The following is a 22,403-nucleotide window of genomic DNA, read 5'->3' as shown; positions in this document are numbered from 1 at the left end:
CGCACCCTGTCATTTACGCATGCGCTACTAGAACAAAGTAATCACACTGCCAGTGCGCGGCTGACACATTATGCATTCAGATTTCAGATATGCAGTTTTTCATTTTTGCAGGTACGTTTGTGAACTTTAAGTCAAAGTGTTTTAATGGTTCATATTTGAAAACTTGATTCAAGTTTGTTCATTTGCTTACAATTTCCAAACTACAGTTCGCGTGATTTATAAGATAAGATAAGATAAGATAAGATAACTTTATTGACATTATTCTTTCTATAGAAGATGAACATAGTCAAGTGAAATAAAAAAAAAGTAAAAAGGATAATCAAAAAATTAAAATAACAGATTAATTAAAAGGCAATTAAAAGGTAGGGCAGAATCAGGTGTTTTATTAATACACACCTGTTTGCATTATAAACACACCAAGCTTAATGTGGCAGTTTGTCATAATGTAAAGAAATTTATCGGGATGATCCATCGAAATAAAATTAGGATTATCCTTATGTAAGTCTGTAAAAAGTATCTGCCTCATTTTATTGTGCTGTGGGCAGTCCATAATGTAATGGTACTCATCCTCAACTGAGTTATTGTCACATCTTGTGCAGATTCTGTGTTCCAGTTTTGTTTTTGGTCTAGTATACCTCTAGTATACGAGTAAAACATAAAAACGCACATGATAACGCATACTACTAGACAGTCATACAAATGTAATGCATGGGACCAACAAAAATGAAAATAGACATTCACTGTTACTTGCTATTGAAGCAATGTTGTGGCACTGGCAAGTTGTAAGAAACTGGCCAATAAGTAACTCAGAAAGAGTACATGGATCTCATGTCATATTGTTGCAGTACATTACTAGTAAGGATCCAGCAGCTGTATGCCATACACTGTAGTGTAATTTGAATACCAGTAATCTAGCCACTTATTTGCTACCTACACTGTACTTTATACTATGTGTTCAAAAACGAAGTCACTGAGTTGACGCTGTGTGAGCGTGTGGTATTGATAACATTTCACTGCTTGGCACGTAGTTTATTCATAACATTGGTATGTTTTAGTTGTGGAGTGTCAATAACAATTGTTTAAAATTAAAAATATAATATGCAACAATATGTTGTTCCCTGTAGTGTTTTTGTGATGTCAAAATGACGTAGATGGTCATTGCTCAAATTGAAAACTCTACTGTAGATTTTTACTCAAAAATGAAATTTATGACCAAAATGTAACATTTAAAGTTGACAGATATGCATGTAATTATAAATTAAAATATTTAGACGGCTTATTTTATTTGTTCTCCACAAAAAAGTATTCAGTGTCCAATTATAGATGCAAAATCCAACGCACGTGTAAGTTCTCTGTCATTGGGATAGCTTTCATCGAACCCACAATCATTGCATATTTCCGCCCATGCTATCAATAGCATACAGTTTATGGAAAGACGTTAGACGATGTTTTCTTCCAGTACCGAATCTTTACAACCACCACTGCACATGGAATTGATTTAAACTGTAGAATCAGTCTGTTTGAAGAATCAACTGTAGAACCAGTCTGTTTGAAGAATCGACCATATTAATTAATGCATATATTAAAAAAAATTACGTAGTAAAGTTATTTAAAGCTGCGGTTAGAATAATAACGTGCCATATAACGATGTAGTTGTTATAGATTGTTGAAGCGCCGCCAATGGCGTTTCTGTCGTCGCAGTGTTCAGTCGAGTTTCCCAAACAGGCAGCGTACTTTATAACATGGGCGATGTAATGTTGCTCGTGTGTTCCGTGGAACAGATGGGCCATTGGACCATCGGCGTATATTGGTATGTCCTCGCCTCCATGGCTTTCGTCCTTCAGCGGTATAACAGCCTGCTGAACGTATGAACTTGACTCTGATGGAGAAGTGAAATAAAAAGTTATTAATCTGTTCTATTTGGCCTCGAAAATATCCATATGATTCTGCTCAAATTGGTTTTCTAAAAAAGGGTGGTGAGATGATTTGTTTTTTTAGTGAAATTATTTTGACGGCGCACACATTTTGCAAGTTTAATCAATCTGTCAACAGAGGGACTTATTACAACTCATGGTTCCGATTCGCAGCGCCCTCTGGCGCCGAAGCGTTTCTGTGATATCAATAATGTTTTGTATGGTCATTTAAAATATAGCGAATATTTAAAATACATCTTTTTATACAATGAATTTATATAGAAACAATATCGGGCTGTCTCAACGTTTTTTGCACCAATTTACGTCATGGTCGCTAGCGGGCGCAACGGTGACCGTGACCGTTCACAACACAGTAAAATGGAATAGAACAACAGTGAATAAAATAATCAGTTTTAACCATACAAACTGGAAATCAATTCACTGTACCTGTATCTACATTGGTTATATTTGGCCGTGTACCATTTTCCATAAAGCTTGTCTGCACTTCAGTTCCACCGGGTCCGTCAACGTACATTAACGTTGTATACGGTAAACCATCAAGTCCAACTCTCTTGTCATTGACCCCTGAATAAATAAAACACGATTACTAAGATGCCCAGCGGCAGTAGCATTTAAAAGTTGTTCATTTCCACTTGCCATGATCCGCAGAAAACTTCTCACTGGCCCCTAGAAGCATTATAAGGGCTTTGATTTTGAACGGTTCAAGAGAAATCGTATCTAACAAAATCCTGAAATCAAATTAGAAGTCCTTTTAAAATACGTGCAAAACGCGCAGTTTGATGTTTGATTTGACGATTAGACACTAATGACGAGCTTCAGTGTGGGCTAGATTCCGTGCTCCAATATTTCAGGATTCGTTGCCATGCCAACTGATTTTATCATTGTCCATGATGGGCACAATAATCAATACACAAGCAGCCTGTTGGCTGAGATAGCTCCGCTGTTAGCAATGCACATTTTAATTAAAGAACTGAAGATATCATCACGAAATGAACAAATCTGAGAGAGGTTTACCTGAAGTACCTATATGTATAATATCGAAGCAATCAGACTTGCGGTTTTTAACAAGAAGTCCAAAATACCAATTTTTACCAAAAATAACAAAAATATTCACCAAAATTAGAGAATTGAAGATATCATCACGAAATGGAACAAATCTAAGAGAGGTCTACCCAAGGTACATATACACCAAGTATCAAAGCATTCAGGCTTGTAGTTTTCAAGAAGAAGTTGAAAAAGTCGACAGCGAAGCGAACAAGACTCATTTACGAAGCACGCCATATTCTTCCATCTACCGACAATCTATTTCACTCACGTCGTGTCATATTTACAGCCAGGGTAATTACAAAGAAAATACTATTTGACACAATGAACCCGCGAATTGGTGCAAGTCTGGGCTGTTAAGAATGGGCTGTAGAATTTTAGAAATAATAAAATTTCAACAGACGAAAACAATTTTTTTTAGAATTGAGTACAAAATTAATGTGAATAAAATATAGCGTCAGACATGTGTGAATACAATTGCATAACATACAACTCCTCCTCCTGTCCCCCTGATTTAAAATTTGTAACAGATGTCAGTAATCTTTAGTAAACAGGAAACTGAATTGTAACATTGTAACAGTGTATTACTAAATATGCGCACACGAGGAGTGTGACCTATACGAGTCCTGCTATGATAGGTGTATAGTATATTTCACATAATTTTGTTGATTAAATTTATCAATTTCCTTATCTGGAAGCCCTCATCTATTTAATGTCCGTATATTGGACAGATTTGAGAGTAAAGAGCCGAAGAAAATTGACACTCTGGCGACGAGGAAAACAGACTGACGTAACATGTACTGATGAGAACAATAGAACCTTTATATGTCGTATTTGGTTGGAAGAAGATTTTCATATTGCATTGCTGATGACTGAACAGTCGGGGCAGCCACATCTCCGTCTCAGATGCGAGTCTCTGCGTTTGTAATTCAATCACGCGAATTTTGAATACGCGAAATTTGAAATTACATATATTCTTTTTTTTTTATTTATCGTTCGCAGATATAAATTTCAGAAGGGGTCGTCACTACAGTTGGGAAAAACGTTGAAATCTTTCATTTGCAGGTAGAAGGGAAACTGACCACACCAGAAGTACATGCGGACGGCACTGTGAATGATCAAGTGGGTTTCAACATTTTTTGAGATTTAAAAAATAACATTTATAAATATTTTAAAAAGAGTAACAGCTTTTCCTTCAAACGTATATAAACCAAAATGAAGAAAATGATCGTAGTTGGTTCGGAGTTTCGCGTCTGCTCGGCCTCCTTAATAACTCTATACTGGCAAACCCATCGTAGATATACATACCAAGTATAGGATTTCCTCTCGAAGGATATCCTACTATCGCATTAACATGACTGTGGTCGGCTGTCACAATAGTTAAGGTGTCCGTTGAACTTGTCATATCTAAAACAGTCTTAACGGCGTCATCCATCGCAATGGTGTCAACCAGGGCATGGTATGCAATGCCGTCGTGATGACTGTGATCAATTCGTCCACCTAGATAGAAAAATATAATGAAAACGACGACGTTTATCGGAAGTTGCACGGTGGTATACATATTTCCAGATTTCCCTATCACGATCAAGAGTGTAAAATCTATCATCGCTTTTGGTACAACCAACTTCATTAACATTCCATTATAACTGACCGAACAAACACCTCTCAAATGTGTTTCTACATTGTCAGATATTATGCCAATGGTTTATGTACCAATTGCACAGTTGTGGCACTGCATGTACATCACTACTGTGTCTCGACCGATTCGCATGACATTTTGTTCCACGAAGTAATAACTCACCTTCAATTAAAAGTAGGAATCCCTTGTCATTTTTCTGTAAAATCCTGACGGCCTTGTCTACCATCTCAGCTAGTGTCGGTTCCCCGGCGATGTCCTTGTCTCTGTTGCCATGGTACTGCATGTGACCGTTTTCAAATAAACCTAAAAAAGTGATTTGCAAATTACATTTTGTCGGTGTTTGTGTTTCAAATCCAAGCAGTTCGTAGGGCTGTTCTTGCTCAGGGAAATCTCAGCAAATTTCGGCCTTTGTTTACAGCGGTGATGTTCGTGAAAATGCCTGGATGTCCGCCCCGATAATGCAACCTGAACACGGGTAACGTATTTTTTAGTGTTAAGAAATTAGAATGTTTTTAACGCAGATTTACACCTTGACAGCCCAGTACATATTATTACGTGTTTAATCTCTTAACGGTTAACAGATGCATCAGCTTACAGGAATGTAACTACAAATGAGTGTTTTTACCTATAACATGGAACTATAGTTCCATGCCTATAATTATGTGAACATATTTTAATCTGAAAAAAAGTTAAATTTTCGTATGATCTCATATTGAGACGTCGAAAGTCGTTGTAATTAATTTTTTTCATAGCAAATTTTAGTACCGCAAGTGAAAAAATCACCAAAATTGATAGGTTATTAATGATCGGGAGTAATGTATATATCTTCCTAAACGTCCACGTTCAACCCGTAATCTACTGAGGATGATGGTTTATTACTCACCAAGCAAATAGTCGCTCTTAGACGGATCCACCGCGTCAAACTGTTCTTGGTTCCAAACGTAGGAAGCGTTACCATCTTGCGACCGCTTGGCTATCCATTCATCAATCAAATTGCGTTCATCGGTACGGGCGCCGAATGAATTCATATCCTCGGGATCTCGCTCGTCTATACGAAGGAAATGCTTCCTGCCACCACCAAGCACCACCTACCGGTAAAGATGACATCAGTAGTCAGTAAAGCCGATGTAGCATATTCGGGACATAGAAAATAAAAAAGAGCTTCGCGGCCCGACAAGTTGGTGTTACTTGAAACAAGTCCTCTATCCAATTCAGGGAATATGGAATAGAGATTGGTGGCGTTGACTGACCTGAATGTCCTTATCCAGAAGTTGTAGCGCAATATCGGTGCAGCCGTGTAGCCGCTGCTCCACTGGAATTTGGTTGTTGCTCTCCCATTCTCGTTCGGCTGAGTGCGCATATGCACAAGCCGGTGTGGCGTGTGTGACCCGTGTGGTTGTCACGATGCCAGTAGATTTGCCTACAAGAACAAATAAAAAAAGAATTGCAATACAGTGAAGTGTTGTTTCAACCAAACATTTTTATATGATGCTATCACATGATCAGTAAATGTTAAAATATGTCCATAGCAACGCTGGATTTGATATTAAACATTATAAAAAGAAGCTTACCAGCTTCATGCGCTAATTGAAGCACAGAAACCACAGGAGAGCGCAGTCCCGACTTGCAATCTTTTCGAACAGCGCCATCATGTACACCAACGACACCCGCTTTTGTTTTCACACCGCATAGAATTGCCGTTGCTGTTCCCGCGGAGTCCGCTACTTGCTGATCTGTGTTGTATGTCTGAAAAATCAGGCGAAGAAAATAATTTTATTTTTGTATATGCATATTACATTCACCGTACCAGCAAGATTCGCGTGCAGTCGCATTATTTGGACACTTTCTGATAAAGGAGGTTCAGCCGAATTGAGATTATATCTATTGTTCTTCATACTTTCATTAGAATGTGTTCATATCGTCAGGACAACGAAAATGAAAAAAAAAACTGGTTCACCAACAATTATTCGAGATACATGAGCCTAAACTATCATGGAAAATTGTCAAAATTGGTATTTTTACACTAGTTTTGATGATAGGATTAGTTTTTCATATCTCCAAATTTTGCTCGGTGCCATGCGATGAAAATTATTATTGACATGGAAAAATGACATTTAGTGAGTTTTCAGAGTGTTAACAGTTTTCCATTAGATACAATGGGACGTTATCTTCCACAACGCATTGCGTACTTGTGCAGTTAAATGTTCATTAAGTGCAAATACAAGAACACCGGACCGTCCGACACATTGCTGAGACAAACATGAACTGTTATGCCAAATGTAAACTGGCGTAAAAAAATGTATGTTTCCACCGTTGATATAAGGAGAAGTTACAATCCATACCTTGGCAAGGGCAACGTACGGCAGTGAGTCCATGTGCAGCACTGTTTCCTCGCCTGTCTTCCCGTCGAGCTGTCCTTTCAAAATCCGAGCCGAAGTTATGGTCGGGAAACCCATACCATCGCCCAGAATTATAACCACGTTTTTGGCTACATTTCTATTCAGTGTTTCTAATTTCAAAGCGTTTCGAAGAGTTTGTTCAGCTTGCTTATTCCATTCTTCGGGTGCTGTCAACAAAACAAAATAACACAAAAGAAACACACATTATATTATCGTTTTTCTACTGTTCCGTGACAGTTTCCTCATATATGACAAAACATGAACACTTTGCATGTGATTTCTGGTGAACTATTAATTAAAAGCAAATAAGTGATGTCTCAATGAAACGACCATAGAACTGAAGCTGTGATCACAGTAGTGTGAATCTCAACAAAATGGCCACCAGTCGACCATTTTTAATTTAATCTGCAAAACAAAGTCATATGCATCAAAGAATGATAATGTTCAATGGATTTACCGGTATCGAGTTTTAACGAAATCAATGCACATGGGAGCGAGATCCGGTTCCGAAATGGCAAAAAAGCTCGATACTAGTATATTCAAGTGCGCCCTCTCTGGTAATACTAGAGAGATTTTCACCAAAGCGTTGATCAATCAATTGCTCGTTATAGCTGCAACACGAACACAATTGTACGGTAGAAGATTTTCTTCCCAGCCAGAGATTGAGCTGACATTTTACAATCTGTTACTTGATGGCTTAAAATCCAACTAATTAAATCAATTCAATTTATTAATTTGTCCCCCCCTCATTTTCACTATATCTTATAACACTAAAGAAACGCCAGCTATGAAATAAACAAATAAAACATAGTAGTATAAAATAATGATTTCAATAGTTTGCACAGACCGACCCATGCTGAGTCAGAGGCTCCGCACCGGACCCCGCGCTGTAGGTCGAAGGGACTGAAAAAAATGCATCGGCAATCGACAACACAACTCTACTATACTATATACTGTAACAGTGTTTGCAATGTCGAACACCTCTGTTCAATTCGCACATTAAGAACATTAAGATTGTATTTATACAGTAGACTGGACGTTTACTCTGGTTAATTACATTTATATGTAGTTTGAGGTCATCCAGGAAATTAATCCACATTACAACCAATTAGATAGTCTGCAAAGGTACGTACTCTCTGTTTGAATAATAAATTGATTTGTTTTTCCCTGAAACCAGACACTTTCCTCGACGTAGGCCAACCATGAGGTGATCACCACATATTGCAGCGAGGGGCCCGATGACACAAGTCGTGCCATCATTGCGAGACACATGAGCACTGACTAGGCATATGGCATGGCAGTGTCTGAAATTCAATTAAATGACAACCTCATTCCAGATTCAAAATTAGAATATGAAGACCTTTTAGTTGTCCGAGATAGCACAATGGCGATGTTATGATATATACGTTATGACTAAAATATATCAGATTAATTATTTGATGATAAATTTAGCACAACACGTATACATGAGGGTGTCTTTATCACATGATTAATATGTTTTAATGTGTATATCCGGCAATACCATATGTGACCATATCTCATATTATAAATAACAACGTCGTAAATTCATGCCAAATGTATAGACTATTAAACTCTACGTGGAGTTCCAGTCGTTATCCTCGGGGGCGGAGCTACGTCGCAGAATGTTCCGCGTTGCTAAGACGCGCACCACTTCTGCACACCACTGTACCGTGCATTTCTATGGGCTCTGTGCGAGCTGCTGTGGAACGCAGGTCAAAGACCGGAGAAAATAGCTAAATTCGAGAAAACAGTACAAACTCAACTTCGAAGTAATCCTGAACAACCAAATTTATGTATATTGCACATGCAGGGCTAATCTTGTTACGCTGTTCAGGAGAGTCTCAACAACTATCCCAAAGTACCGTTTTCTGAGAGTTTTCGGCCATTGTTTTCACCGCGATGGTTGCCAGGCGGTGAAAATGCCTGGATGTCCGCCCCTGAGAATACGCCATACCACTAACGCCCAAGTGCGATCATAGTAATGCAAACGCCACACGCACGATTGGAATGTCCCAAGAAATGTAGTAATATTCTGAGTAATGCTAAACGTTCATTGGCCAGCTTATAGGTTATGCGCGCATAATCTCGCGATCGCCTCTATTTATGTTGACGTCATATTTAATTCAACCAATTAAATAGCGACCGTAGCGTCGTAGCTCGGCGTTGCCAGAGGCGCGACATATAAGGAGTGAGATTACGCATACATCTAGGACAATCGTCAAGTAAATGCTGGAAAAGTCTATGAATGTAGGCGATTTCACCCCCGAAACAATTCTAACTTTGGGAATCTTTGTTAACAGATACTCGCCCGGGGTAATGTACAGCGTTGCTGCCTTGGGGACAACACACTACTTGATATATTAAGTTCAGCATAAGAGCTTCAATGATCTGCGTTTACCTCCATGAATGAACATACATGAACATGTTTAAAATTAGAAAAGACGATTTCGAAATATTCAGACCTTCTGTGCTTAGATCTAGTAGCTATTGTCTCACCGGGTGCCTCATTTTCTACATTATACACTGTGATGTAATAGTGTCACATACTTCATTCAACAAATACAAGCGAGGACAGTTAAGTAATACCCAATTTATCAGCCATCAAACATCAAACTGAAAAATAATCAAGAAACAAGAGCTTTTTTTTTAATTTGATGAATGCCAGCGCGTATCGATAAATAAGCCCTTGTGTCAACATTTAGCTTCTTACAGTACGCTGGCTGCGAAGTTCTAGGCAAGGTCAACATAATTTCACCATTTATAAATCACTATCTAATTTTCAGCTTTTTTAAATTTTGCGTTAATCCACCAGCTACAACGCGGTCGCTGATTGGCTACCCAAACTGTCAATCACTTGGTCGGTGTATAATAATTGCAGGGCAGGGATCGCTTGAATAATGGGCTCGACTGCCTATAGACCATAATTCGGCCATAATTTAAACAATATTTAATGTGTGAGGAACCCAAGCCGAATCCAATATGACTGTGGGGATTCATTATTGTTGTTATAATTCTCTCCCATTAGAAATAAAAAAAAATAGTTAAATTTGGTCGAAGCTTTTATTTAACAAGCTATGACGTCATACAAAAACCGTAATTCTGATAGTGATTTATAACATACAATAATGGGAAGTGCATTGTCCTTCATTCCCTCTAATTCTGTGACGTCATTGGCAAAGAACGTTTGTACACCAGCTCAACTTTCAAAGCATTTAATATTGTATTGTCCTAGGTATACGTTGTATACATGTATATAACGGGAACAAAATGCTACAGACATGTAAAATATTGCACGCCATTGTTTGTTTAAAACATATATTAATGTCAGTCTACTACTAAGCAAACCATTTAACTGATTAATTTATGTACTTTTACTGTTGTACAAATAAAAGACAATAAATCACTTTTTTCGGGAGTCATAAAAGCAACTCATGGAAATTCGTTAATTATTTGGGTCATTCGTTTCACTGATAACGTCATGAAATATAATGAGGACAATACTTTAAACGTATAGCACGCTCAAATTAAGTCTAAATCTGAGGTTAGTTAAACGAGATGAACAATCAACTTTTTCGCAGGGGTTCGTGCTAAGGGTAGGTGACGGGTAAATGACGGGTAGGTGACGGGTAAATGACGGGTAAATGACGGGTAGGTGACGGGTAAATGACGGGTAGGTGACGGTAGCTGACGAGTCAATGACGTGTAAATGACGGGTAAATGAAGGGTAGGTGACATGCATGCAAAGGTGCGTGGAGTGTAAGGGAACTTCGACACACTTGGCACATAACTCCTACACTGGAGAGCTACCGGCTGGATCGACCCACATAACACACACTTGACATAATCACAGCCAGTCTAGCTTTATTACATACTAGCCAGCCAGCCAGTCACCATGGTACCCGACTTACAACTAAAATTGCTTACACCACTGTTAAATATCTAGGCGTATGTTTATCCATCTAAAATAATGTATCCACCAATAGCTGCATTCCATTGAGGGATTACGTTGTTTCAAGGTCTCGATTCTGAAGGTTTCGTGAATGTTAAATTATAATTATTTTATCATTTGGTGTGATGTACGCCTATAATATATTTGCTGTTGACGATTCATTGCTTAATAAATATCGCGGGAAAGCAACATTACGTAATTCTATGTCAATACATTTGTATTTAATAGAAAACAACAATTTATCTTTTACCTCAACACGAAAATTACATACGAAATCCTATTAATAAATGACTAACTGTATTAATCGGTCACAGTCTTGTTGAGTAAGTGGGCATTCCACGAAGTCATGTACAAGGTCAATGGTGTAAAAGGTGATATCAAGACTTTGGGTTGTCATTTGGGTAAGAGTTTCTTATGGCCCCTCATCCATAATGCTAACCTTGCCCCTCAAGTGCCCCTCCCCATTTCAATTGTATATGCCCCTCTCCAGGACACATTAGTTATCTGGAGGGGCATTGACACTTACTTTGGGGTTGATAGTTTGGGTTAGGGTTTAGTTTAAGGGTAGAGGCCTTAATGAACTCTGAATATACATTTATTTTAAATTTTATATCTACCGACGCTATAGTTCTGTGGATAGGCAGGCGTGAACTCGAGAGTGTTGATGAACATTCCCGTAAAAGTAACATGAGTATTGAACCACACTGCACGTACGCGGCGATAGGTGCATGTACAAATGTGTACAACACCCACCCCCATCCAACGCCGGGTTTTGAAATAACGGAGCGCACCTTGTCAAAATCGAAAGATTTAAGTCTAATTGTAACATACACACACTGGAAACCTTAGAACAGTTCCGTCAACCATACCGCGGTATGCTGTATTTACCTCCCCTATTTCCAGCCATGGTCACTGTTAGTTAGTTAAAGACTTGCGACCGTCACCGACTGCCAAGTTTATAGTTGTTTTGTCAGAAAGTGTCTAATAGTGGGCTGCCTAATTAGGGGCGAGTATAACATTATAACATAGTGTGTACTCACGTTGTGCGAAAATACCACAACAACTCAAAACCAGTAACAGAATCTTTCGCTGTGTCGTCATCTGCGTAGCGTAACTCTACCAGAGTGTGACGATTTTAACGCCCGTCTCGTGTCGTCTAATCGATTTCACGACCCCAAATACAGTAATCGATCTCCACCTTGTTTACAGCATAATATACAGCTGTTTATTAGTGTCACCGCGAGTACGACGCGTGGTGGAGCTGTGTGTTTGACATGTTTATACGATAAGAAACGAGGTCAATTACAGCACAGACGTCCCATTGATATTCAAATCGTGATTGCAAAAAGGTTGGATATCAATAGAGGGCGTTTTAATTATAAATGCGTGACTTGGGACAGCGAAACTAGCGTACGAGCAAATGCTCTTATTAGTATGCAATACAACAGGCCGAATATATTAAAGTGAGATTCTAACTGATCCCGTATGATAAAACGGGAACAGATAGTCTTACAGTGTGAGGCATGGGGACAAGTGATAATTAGTTTAATTGTAGATTAATCATTTGTTTATCTTATGAGTTCGTTTTAAACCTTTTAAATTTGAAAAACTACCTTAGGCTGGAAACCAAAAAGGGTCGACCCCTACCCTGGGTGAGTGTGCCACAGACTCAATGGGAAAGCCAATTTCACTGGCCGCGATTCATTCACTAAAGAATGCGACCTTGGCGAACCTTGGTTAAGGTCTGCAGGTGCTTGTGTTCGACCGAGCCTGGTTGACGCCAGGATAGCACATTGAATTGCCATTCGATAGAGAGATGGCCGCACATCCAATATATGTATGGTCTCTGTGGCATAATTGCACTATGTGTCAGTACTATCACTTGCAATTTTTACACAAAAATTCAGAAGAGACAACAGTGACACCCACTGCACGGAACTGTCGCCTGGCACAAAAACATGAACAAAATGATGATAGTCAATACGTTGGAAACTTCAATTATTATTGAATGTTGATGCGTCAACGGCGGAGGGCTAGTAAGTTGGTATATCTCACATAAAATTACAATTACAGCATTCTTTGAAACACTGATAACACAGGTACTCGTAATATTGTAGAAACTACGAGTAATATTATCATATAATCATTTATAGACAAAATACAACAAACTAGCAATAACACGAGCACCTGTGTTTTTGTGCGTATCATGGCGAGTGTGCAAGACATGGAAGTAGAAGATGCAAATATCAGATGTGACACTTTTTTTAACGGATTGGCGTTATTTTGCTTGACGTTGTATATAATACATGTCGCATTTCTTTGTAATTAAAATTTTGTTTCTATACTTTCACTAAGATGAAATGTGAAAACGTTGTTTTTTTCTAGTTAGTTCCCTTCTATTGGTGATTCCACCAACATCCCGAGAATGACCACGCATTTCTATATTTGCCAACAGACCATAGCGGTCCACCAAAGAAAGCAATCAAGCTAATAGTTTGTAAGAAGACAATACAATATAATGTTTTACGAAAAATGAAAAAAATATATTTGCTAAAAATGAACAATTGACAGGAAATGAGCAAATCTTGTACCTATACACCTACAGTCAAAGAAATCGGGTGGTAGTTTTTGAGATGAATATATCATTTTTTGAAATGGATAAATATTTGAATAAATATTTGCTAAAATAGAGAAAAGTCTGTAATCAGTAAAATTGTCACAAAATGAATAAATTTGACAGGTACCTACATACCAAGTATCAGATCAATTGAGCTAGTAGTTTTCAACTAGCCGTCGAAAATAGCAGTTTTGACTAATAAAGGCATCAAATTGCAAATTGACAGAGAGTTGGCCGCAGAGCCATGTCATGTAGTCCTGTGAATATGGTTCCTGTTGCCAAATGCACTATATGCATTTCAGTATGAACACTGAAAGACAAGACAGGGGTGACAAATATAAATAACGTGTCTTAACCACCCGTATGAGGGCGTCCTACGACTAAATTTTCCCTCTTTCAGCAGAACCCACGAACATATGGCAGATCCCTGTGGATGACAGGCTGATATACTGTAATCGACCTTTAGTGAATTTTATGAAATTCTAAAAGCATTTTCTTGTTTGCAAGACTCATTTTTTCAACTCATATATGTGCTAATACCACCAGCATGCAACAATCTACTAAGCGATTTGTTGTTTATATTAACCCTCATTAAGTTGACGTGGTAAAAATTTTGAAACAAATTAAAGAAGATTTGAACTGATGTTGATGTGATTTGAAATCCTCATACATACTTTAAATGGCATGATAAATATTTGCACTAATATTATCGATTAATCAATCAATCAATCAATCAACCATCTTGCATTATATTTTTGTACTGAAATATTGGTAAGCTAAACAATTGAATTAAATGCAAATTATATGTTCATTTTAAAAATGGCAACACCTATTTGGGACGACTTGGATTATGTTTTTTTTTTGTAGCCCAGTGACTATTTAATTCAATGACCATGCAAAAAAGAGGACTATCTCGGATTAGGTCAACAACTGGTCCAGTACAGAGAAAACTTTAAAGATTCTAGAATATTCAAGCGGCAGGGTCGTCAACTGCGCACACGAGAAGTTAGGCCCAAGCGATGATAACAACACAGGTTAAAACGCAAAGGCTCATGTCTGCAAACAATGACACGTTATGGCCTTCTGACACATACGCAGGCGACGACTCCCCCGCTTTAAGATTCCATAGCCATTTCTCGGTGAATTTGTTTGAATCTATGCTATATTTCTCATTGGTTGATTACAGTAGATATCTTCATACTATGTATGGGCAGTTTAACCACATGTAATCGAAGTTGTTTGTAACCACATTGTTTTTGTATCATCATATCCATAGCGAACATTATTACAAAGCCAACTCCTCCAATACCTAACTCGTCGGGTTGAATGCCTAAGCATGGATAGTCAATTTAAAATATATGCAAATACAATGCAATACAAAACAATGCAATACAAAACAATGCATAGTCCGTTGTTTGTATCATCCCCCCATAACACTTTGCATATATTTTACCGTGAAAACCTGCCTCAATATAATACAAATTACGACTACTTTCATCTATATTCACTCACTAACTATTCGCAAAATTAAACACATTGAAATGACAGTATGCTTATTTTGTTGTTCAATTTCTGAGTACCTACACCCCGAGGGCAGTTGATACATAGCTGGATAGGGAGGTGCTCCTGAGTGCTCAAAAGTGTGACCATTTTTATACCTGGATATAGGCAAAATCTATACCCATATTTACACCAAAGTACAATTTCTGTCATCACTGTTTATTCCAAATAAAACAGTTACCGTATTTGCTCTTTACAGTTGAATTGTATATTGATTTATTAAAATGATTGCCTTGTTTAATTTCCGGGTTGATGTATATATGGATGTGAGGCCGGGATCTGAGGTGGAGATATTCGCTCATATACGTACCCATAAGTATACTAAATCGGAAAAATATTACTGATATTTATACCAATCTTAACCAGAAATAAGACCGATACTTATACCTAAAATCCAAAAACGAGACCCATTTCAGGGGCATGTCCCCATTAGGCAAGTTCTATGTATTGCCCCATCCCCGGGACCTATACATAGCAATACTGAAAGCAAAGTCGCAGTTAGGTCGAAACATGTTGTATGTCAATTTTGTAGGGCAGCAGCTCAAATGTCACTACTTCAAGTTTATGCATAAATTAACACCCAGGCTAGTTGTCTGAACGATTGCTGTAACACTATTCAACTAAAAACAATGCCCCGACGGCGTTTTGAAGATAAACACATTGTCAATCATTTGTGAAATTTTCAAAACAAAAGGTCAAAGCGTCTAGGAGCTATTTTTATTCAAAGTTCTGGAATGTGCACTAAAAAGAAGCTGAGATAATTGCTAATTTGCATAACAATTCACTCAGTAAGAAGTTTGCTAATGCTCATAATTAAAATGGCTGTTACAGTTTCAAATTTAAATGTGTTATCGTTTTGTAAAAAGTTAAATACAGTGCATAATATGGAGATCCCGTCATTTCTTTTTTTCACCATGTTTTTTTTCAATTATTTATGTACAGCCTTGTTAAATCTTGCTAAGCATTCAAAAGAGAGAATGGTTGCACCTGTTATCTATATTTTAAAATCGCTTTTTGAGTATGTTCCACTATTCACAATTCTACAAAATTTCAACAGTCTATAGCCAAGACTTTTTAGATAATAAAAAGCCAATGTTCTGAATGACACCGATGGATTATACGCATGTACCAACGCATTTGAATAATATAAATTACCCATCATTCCCTACGATTTAAATTCATTTGTTTTGGATTCGCTAAATCTTATTTGTGTAATTATATTCGACAAGCACACAATTTGATTTGACAGGTTCAATTTCTACATACCTGTCAACTTTTGATTGAAAATTTCCAATTTTTACAAAATAGCTTTTATTATAAATAATCACCAAAAAAGACTAAAAGTCTGTACTTACAGAGCAGGAAATAGTATCTTATACTAGTATTTGAATATTGGTTTTAGACAGGCACTTTTTATTTTCTGGCCATATTGTACTCCAGAAATACCTGTTGTATAATTGTTATATTTTTCAAATGTACTTATAATCAATATGTATGTAATCAATTTTAGCTCAAAATGTGTCTTTGGATGATATTTTATATAGCAGCTGAAAATAGTTGCCTTGTTAGCAATTACATAACACACACAGATATTGATAATAATTTATTCCAGACATAATAATAATAAAATTTACAATTCTGCATACATTTGAATGGTGAATAACAAACTAAATTAACAGCCTCGCTGACAGTACTTTCCTAATGCCAGGCATGTGCACACTTCTTCCCACAGTAAGATATTTAACAGGGCACGTGTAACAATTGTGATGCAATGGCCGATTTGGAACATTTGTTAAAGGAATGTTATGAAAGTAAAATGTTGGGGTTTTGTTTTAATACAATTATTTCAGAAAATATTATAGTTCGAAAACTTAATTAATGTTATTGAAACGGGATCATATGCTTGCAAATGTAATGCACGTATCTGTAATCAACACAATACGTATTCCGTTAAATAATTTGACGTGACCATGTAATGAAATGTGATATCAATAATGAAATACACATACATTGAAAGATTAGTCAACTAGATAAATGAGTTGAATATGCAAATCATATGTCCATATTCAAAACAATAACTGAGCTGTTTGTCGCCCGATGCCTATTTTCGGTAACCATCCAGGAAACAATGCAAATATAACTGCTCTAGAATGATATGTCCAATACAGAGGAAACTTGAAGACGATTTTAAGGCAAGGCAATGTACAATAACAATATTTTTGCTGTATTTGTTTGGATATACATAATGCATATCTGCATGCATACAATTATCATATGTTTATTAGTATAAGTGACTGCATGAGATGTTCTTATAGAACTGTTAGTAGTTTAATCACTTGAATTTTTCTTTCAAAGTTGTTTGTAACCATATATCATGTGTTGCCAACATACAGTTTTTGTACCATAATACCTATAGTGGACATTATTACAAGGCCTGCTCCTCCAATACCCATCCAGTCGGGTTGAATGCCTAAACATAAATACTCCAAAATATAGGCAAAGACAATGTCCATTGTTCGTATGATCGCTACATAAACAGCCTTTTCGCTTTTCAGAGATTTGATCATAAAAACCTGCCCCAATAGGCCACACATCACAACTACGACCACACACCGCCATTCACCGGGTGAGGATGGTAGTGAAAAGGAGTTCATGACATACAGGGGAGTAAAAGTCATAACAAAACCACAAACTGAAGTGTAAAATATAATTGTTAAAGTGTTCATTTTGTTTTCCAATTTTCTGATACCTACATATACCAATGAGGAAAGCAAAGTTGAAATTACAGCAACACATATTCCGATCAGGTTGTTTTTAGCGCTTTCAGTTGAATGGCCAAAGATGAATTCTGGTTTTGTTATTGCAACAATACCTACTATGCTGAGCAAACCAAGAACGAAATCAATATATGTAACGGATTCTGAGAGACAGCACCAGCTCAAAAATGCTGTAGAAATCGGATTAATGGAGAAAATGACAACCGCGACACTAACAGGTATCAGTTCAATCGCAATAAATGCACATACGATTACACAGCTCCCACCAAGGCTCGATACAACCAACCAGATGTTGGGGAGGTCGTTCGATCCAAGAAAAGTCAAGTTTTGGTAAGCCATAAATGGGACAGCACAGCTGAATAAAAGTAACACACGGATCAACACCACCTCGAGGAGGTGAACCGTGGTAACTAGTTTGGCTACAATAAAACTCACGGAAAAAGATATACTTGAAATAAATGCGAGTATTAAGCCAGTGTGTGAGTATAACTCTGTAGCACATTTCCTCCATTTGCTCTGTGAATATTCCATTTTCTCATTTTCAACTTCCATTTTAAATCTCTTCTGTCGCCAGCCTTCAATAATAGTTTTTACTATGGGTGATTGCACTGTGTTATCTGAAGAAAAGAGGAAAAAATCAGATATATAAAATTATTGTTGCAATAGATATTTGCGAAATAGGTTACTGTGCTATACTGCTAGACTACAAAGTGACACATTGGAAGCTAAGAGAGTAGTAGACAAAATTGTGTATCATTGTTATTGGACAGAAAATAATTTTATACTGTCATATATTACCGAGAAAATTATATGATAAATTATTTGTGTACTAATGCATATTATCAATAAACTGATACTAGAAATGATAACTAGGAGTTATACGCAGCTAATACCGTGCGATATTGAGATAGCAGTATTGACATTTCCTTTGAGCGTGTAGCTATACAAGGTTATTATTACACAGGTAGTGCAGATTAAATTTCTTCTAAAGTTGAGATTTATTGGCATTTGCTGCATAACTTGAATTGCCTTGGAACCTAATTTATATCATTGAATGTTATGGTTGTGTACACGTGTTTTTGTAGATGTCCATTTCAACATTGCAGACAGAAGATTGTCATGAACTAACAAATAACTATGCCGTGCAACTATTCAAATGTCACGTGCAATGAGCGTATAAGCCAGTCTCATAGGCCGGTGTTCTGCTACACATAAAGTGGAAAGAACATTGACATCATAGAAACGTGTCTCTGCTAAACCTAATCTGTGTTTATTTCCTCCAGACAATAAGCAACAAATCAACGTGTAGTTTCTATTTAGATCATGAAATTAAAAAAAAATGATTGAAATGTTTTATTAATTATCGTTCTGTTCGATAGAAATATACGTGAATAAGTCATGCTAGTTCATGCTGCATGTATGTCAATAGACAATTTTCCTTCACTGCGAGATCCCGCGTTATGCGTGCAATCGAACGTAAAAACAGGACAAACAAAGGTCATAGCGTCGTAGTGGCGTCAAACATCGCGAGGGATTCGACAAACGCGAAAGTATTTTGGGGATATTTCAATGCTCAATAATGTTATGTACACATTTGATGATAGGCAATTTCGATGAAGTAAGGGCATCTAAACACAATATTCCTATTTCAAAGATCGGCCTTTCGACTTTAAGCTATGAAAGAAAAAGAAATTTGAATTCAAAATCAAATCGTTCGATTTTTGCGGAAGACGTTCAGCCCGCGTTTTTCACATAATACGCGAGATCTCGCAGTTGAACGGAAAATCTTGAATAGCATTAGGCGTAGCGGATTTGTTATCTATATATATTATGTATTCGGTCCTGTATGTGTTACATTATTAAATTAATTAATATATCTCCAAAGTTTCTAGCAACAGTAACCAAAGTTTTAATTCAACCTTTCGTAATTATGTGTACCATCGGTTGTTTTGATATGTGTGTGCATCAAATGAGATTTTCTGGGACGGCTAATCAAAGTACCAGCATGTCAAAAATTCAGTGCTATGAAATGATAAATTTAGAATATGAGAATTTTCCTACCTGATGATTTGTGCTCGATAATACTGAAAAAAACAACAGTAACAGATCGTACACACTATAGGTTGCTACATCAATGAAGTATTGAATATATGTAGGGCTCCAGTATCACTATTACACAGTGTACCCAGTCATATATTCCAGCTTCGCATGTAATACAATGTTCTGAATGATACTGATAGAATACGCATGTGTCAATCGGTTCTAAAAATGGCATTAAATAACAGTTATTCTGATAGGTGGGGATTATATCAAGCTTTCCCCAAAACTCTAAAATAAGAAACTCTTATCTATAATGGTGTGTGTACCGTGTACCGTGACAACGTGTAAAGTGAAATACAATTATACACGTTCATTGGCCAATTTGGCCGAGAAGTATTTATACCTGGTATGTTAAATATCTTTCTATGCAAATCAGCGTACCGAATATGTTGTGTATGCAGGAATATAAATTACCCATTATTCCATAAGATTTGAACTCATTTGACATTGCTTTCGCTAAATCTGTTTTGCATACTGTAAAATACTTTATTTTTGCTTGGAATTAATTTTCGCTAATTTCGCTGAAGGAACGAGTCAGTGAAGATAAAATACAGCGAATATATCCTTTTTTCTATATTTTACTTTCAACTCACCAAAAATCAGTGAAAATAAATGCCATACAAAACACCAAAAGTTCTTTTCAGGGAAAATCGATTCCAGCTAAAATAAAGTATTTTAAAGGAATCATTTGGGCCCCAGTAGTCTGTTGTAATCATATTTCCAAAGAACTTGTTGTGGTATGTAATCATAACGTAGTTTTTGACTTTAGATAGAAGACATTATATTGGTATGAGAATACTTGGAGGATGAATGTGCCTTGGTAGCGATTATATGGCACACGGAAATATAGTAACTAATTTGCAGACCATTTTTCCTAAGTATGGCGACTTTCAGTGTCGCTAGGCATCACGATTCGTGTTGCCCAAACTAAAATAAAAACATAGTTGAACTCTGGTGACCTTGCCCTTTGTTATATAATATAATTCCCTTTATCATAGTTTGTTTCGATATAAATATGCATTGCCATAATTCATTTTGAATACAAACAAGTTTTGGGGTTGAACCAACAGTGGGGAATCAGTCTACCAAATGTCCTTAAAAGATGTAAATATCTTACAAAAACATTGGTGCCTTATTTGTTTAATTATTTTAAGGAACATAATTTCCAGCTTTATTGAAAGTAATTGAGATATTTTAGAATAAAAACAAATTGCAAAAAAAAAGTGCTGCATTTAGATGTGAATAGATTCATAAAACATGCAAGATAACAGAAAAAATTAGCTGGCTTTAATCCAAGTACTTTGTACAGGTGTCTGTCAAAAATGAATGATTCACTGAGACAAATACGAACTGCCTCATTGTGTGACTACTGTATTATATGAAAAGTAAAAAAAAAACACCCTTTATGAATAGGTATCATGTTTCAAGCTCTGCTTTGTATGCAAATCAACTTAAATAGTTGGTGTCCAGTGGAGGGAGAAGTCAACAGTACTGTTGCCTCCTGAGAATCTACATCTTCAAACACTGCAATCTCTGAAGTGCGTTTTTAAACTAGTATTATAAAAACTCTATCATTCTGTTCTAATAGCTGAAACATAATCCTGTGAGTTTTCATTTGTCGAATGAACTGTTTGTCAAATACAGAATACATATATTTTAGAATAATTTTTTTAAAATGTGGATGAAATGTTTTTTATGTTCTGCTTTTGATTTGATAACTTTGAACTAAACAGATTTTCTATTAGCTTCAGAACTTGATCAAAGTTAGGCACCCAGTTCATAGGAGTGCTTATATTGATTTTCTGACATCTTGTTTTCTGTAAAGATTTTATTGGTAGGGTTGCAAATGTGTATCAGACTGTGCAATCTCTCCATGAGTTGATTTTGAAACCCAGTATGGGATTCTGAGATACATTACCAAGGATATTATTACAAGATAAATCATTTGCTTCATTGAACACATACAACAATGCATATTTCCACTGAGATCAGTGACCTTTGATGTGTATCACCAGTGATTAGTCAAGTAGAAACAGTCAAAATATTTTATCAGATTTTCTCAATTTTTGCATGATATTTTCATACAGGACATCTGTTGTTCAAACTCAGGGAAGACTTTATACTGATGAATAAGGTGACCAAGTTTGATAAAGTTTGGAATAGAATTAGTAAAGTTATTATGCACACAATAACAATTATTAACGACGACGACAACAACAACAACGACAACGCCGGACAAAATTTTTCCCTTAATATACCTTTCCCTTCCATCTTTGATGGTACGGGCAAGGTAATAAAACAACAAAAACGTGCACACGCATGTCAGATCGATATTTTTGGCTGCCGTTCAGTTCGGAGTCATT

At 36.7% G+C, this 22,403-nt stretch overlaps 1 protein-coding gene across 1 annotated transcript; it reads right to left on the bottom strand.

The window, feature by feature from the left end:
• Positions 1-234: 234 nt before the first annotated feature.
• On the bottom strand, positions 235-12,275 carry LOC100368969 (alkaline phosphatase-like). Its single transcript, XM_002730789.4, has 9 exons — positions 12,027-12,275; positions 6,960-7,183; positions 6,189-6,363; positions 5,868-6,037; positions 5,501-5,705; positions 4,780-4,920; positions 4,287-4,478; positions 2,361-2,498; positions 235-1,879 (listed from the first exon to the last, which is right to left on the bottom strand). Exons 1-9 carry the CDS (start codon positions 12,085-12,087, stop codon positions 1,593-1,595), a joined length of 1,593 nt encoding a protein of 530 aa, XP_002730835.2. The 5' UTR covers positions 12,088-12,275; the 3' UTR covers positions 235-1,592.
• Between the last annotated feature and the right edge of the window lie 10,128 nt (positions 12,276-22,403).

Source organism: Saccoglossus kowalevskii, chromosome 13 (genome assembly GCF_978046115.1).
Source record: "Saccoglossus kowalevskii chromosome 13, keSacKowa6.1, whole genome shotgun sequence".
Taxonomy (NCBI): Eukaryota; Metazoa; Hemichordata; class Enteropneusta; family Harrimaniidae; genus Saccoglossus; species Saccoglossus kowalevskii.
This window is presented reverse-complemented; position numbering and strand designations above follow the sequence as displayed.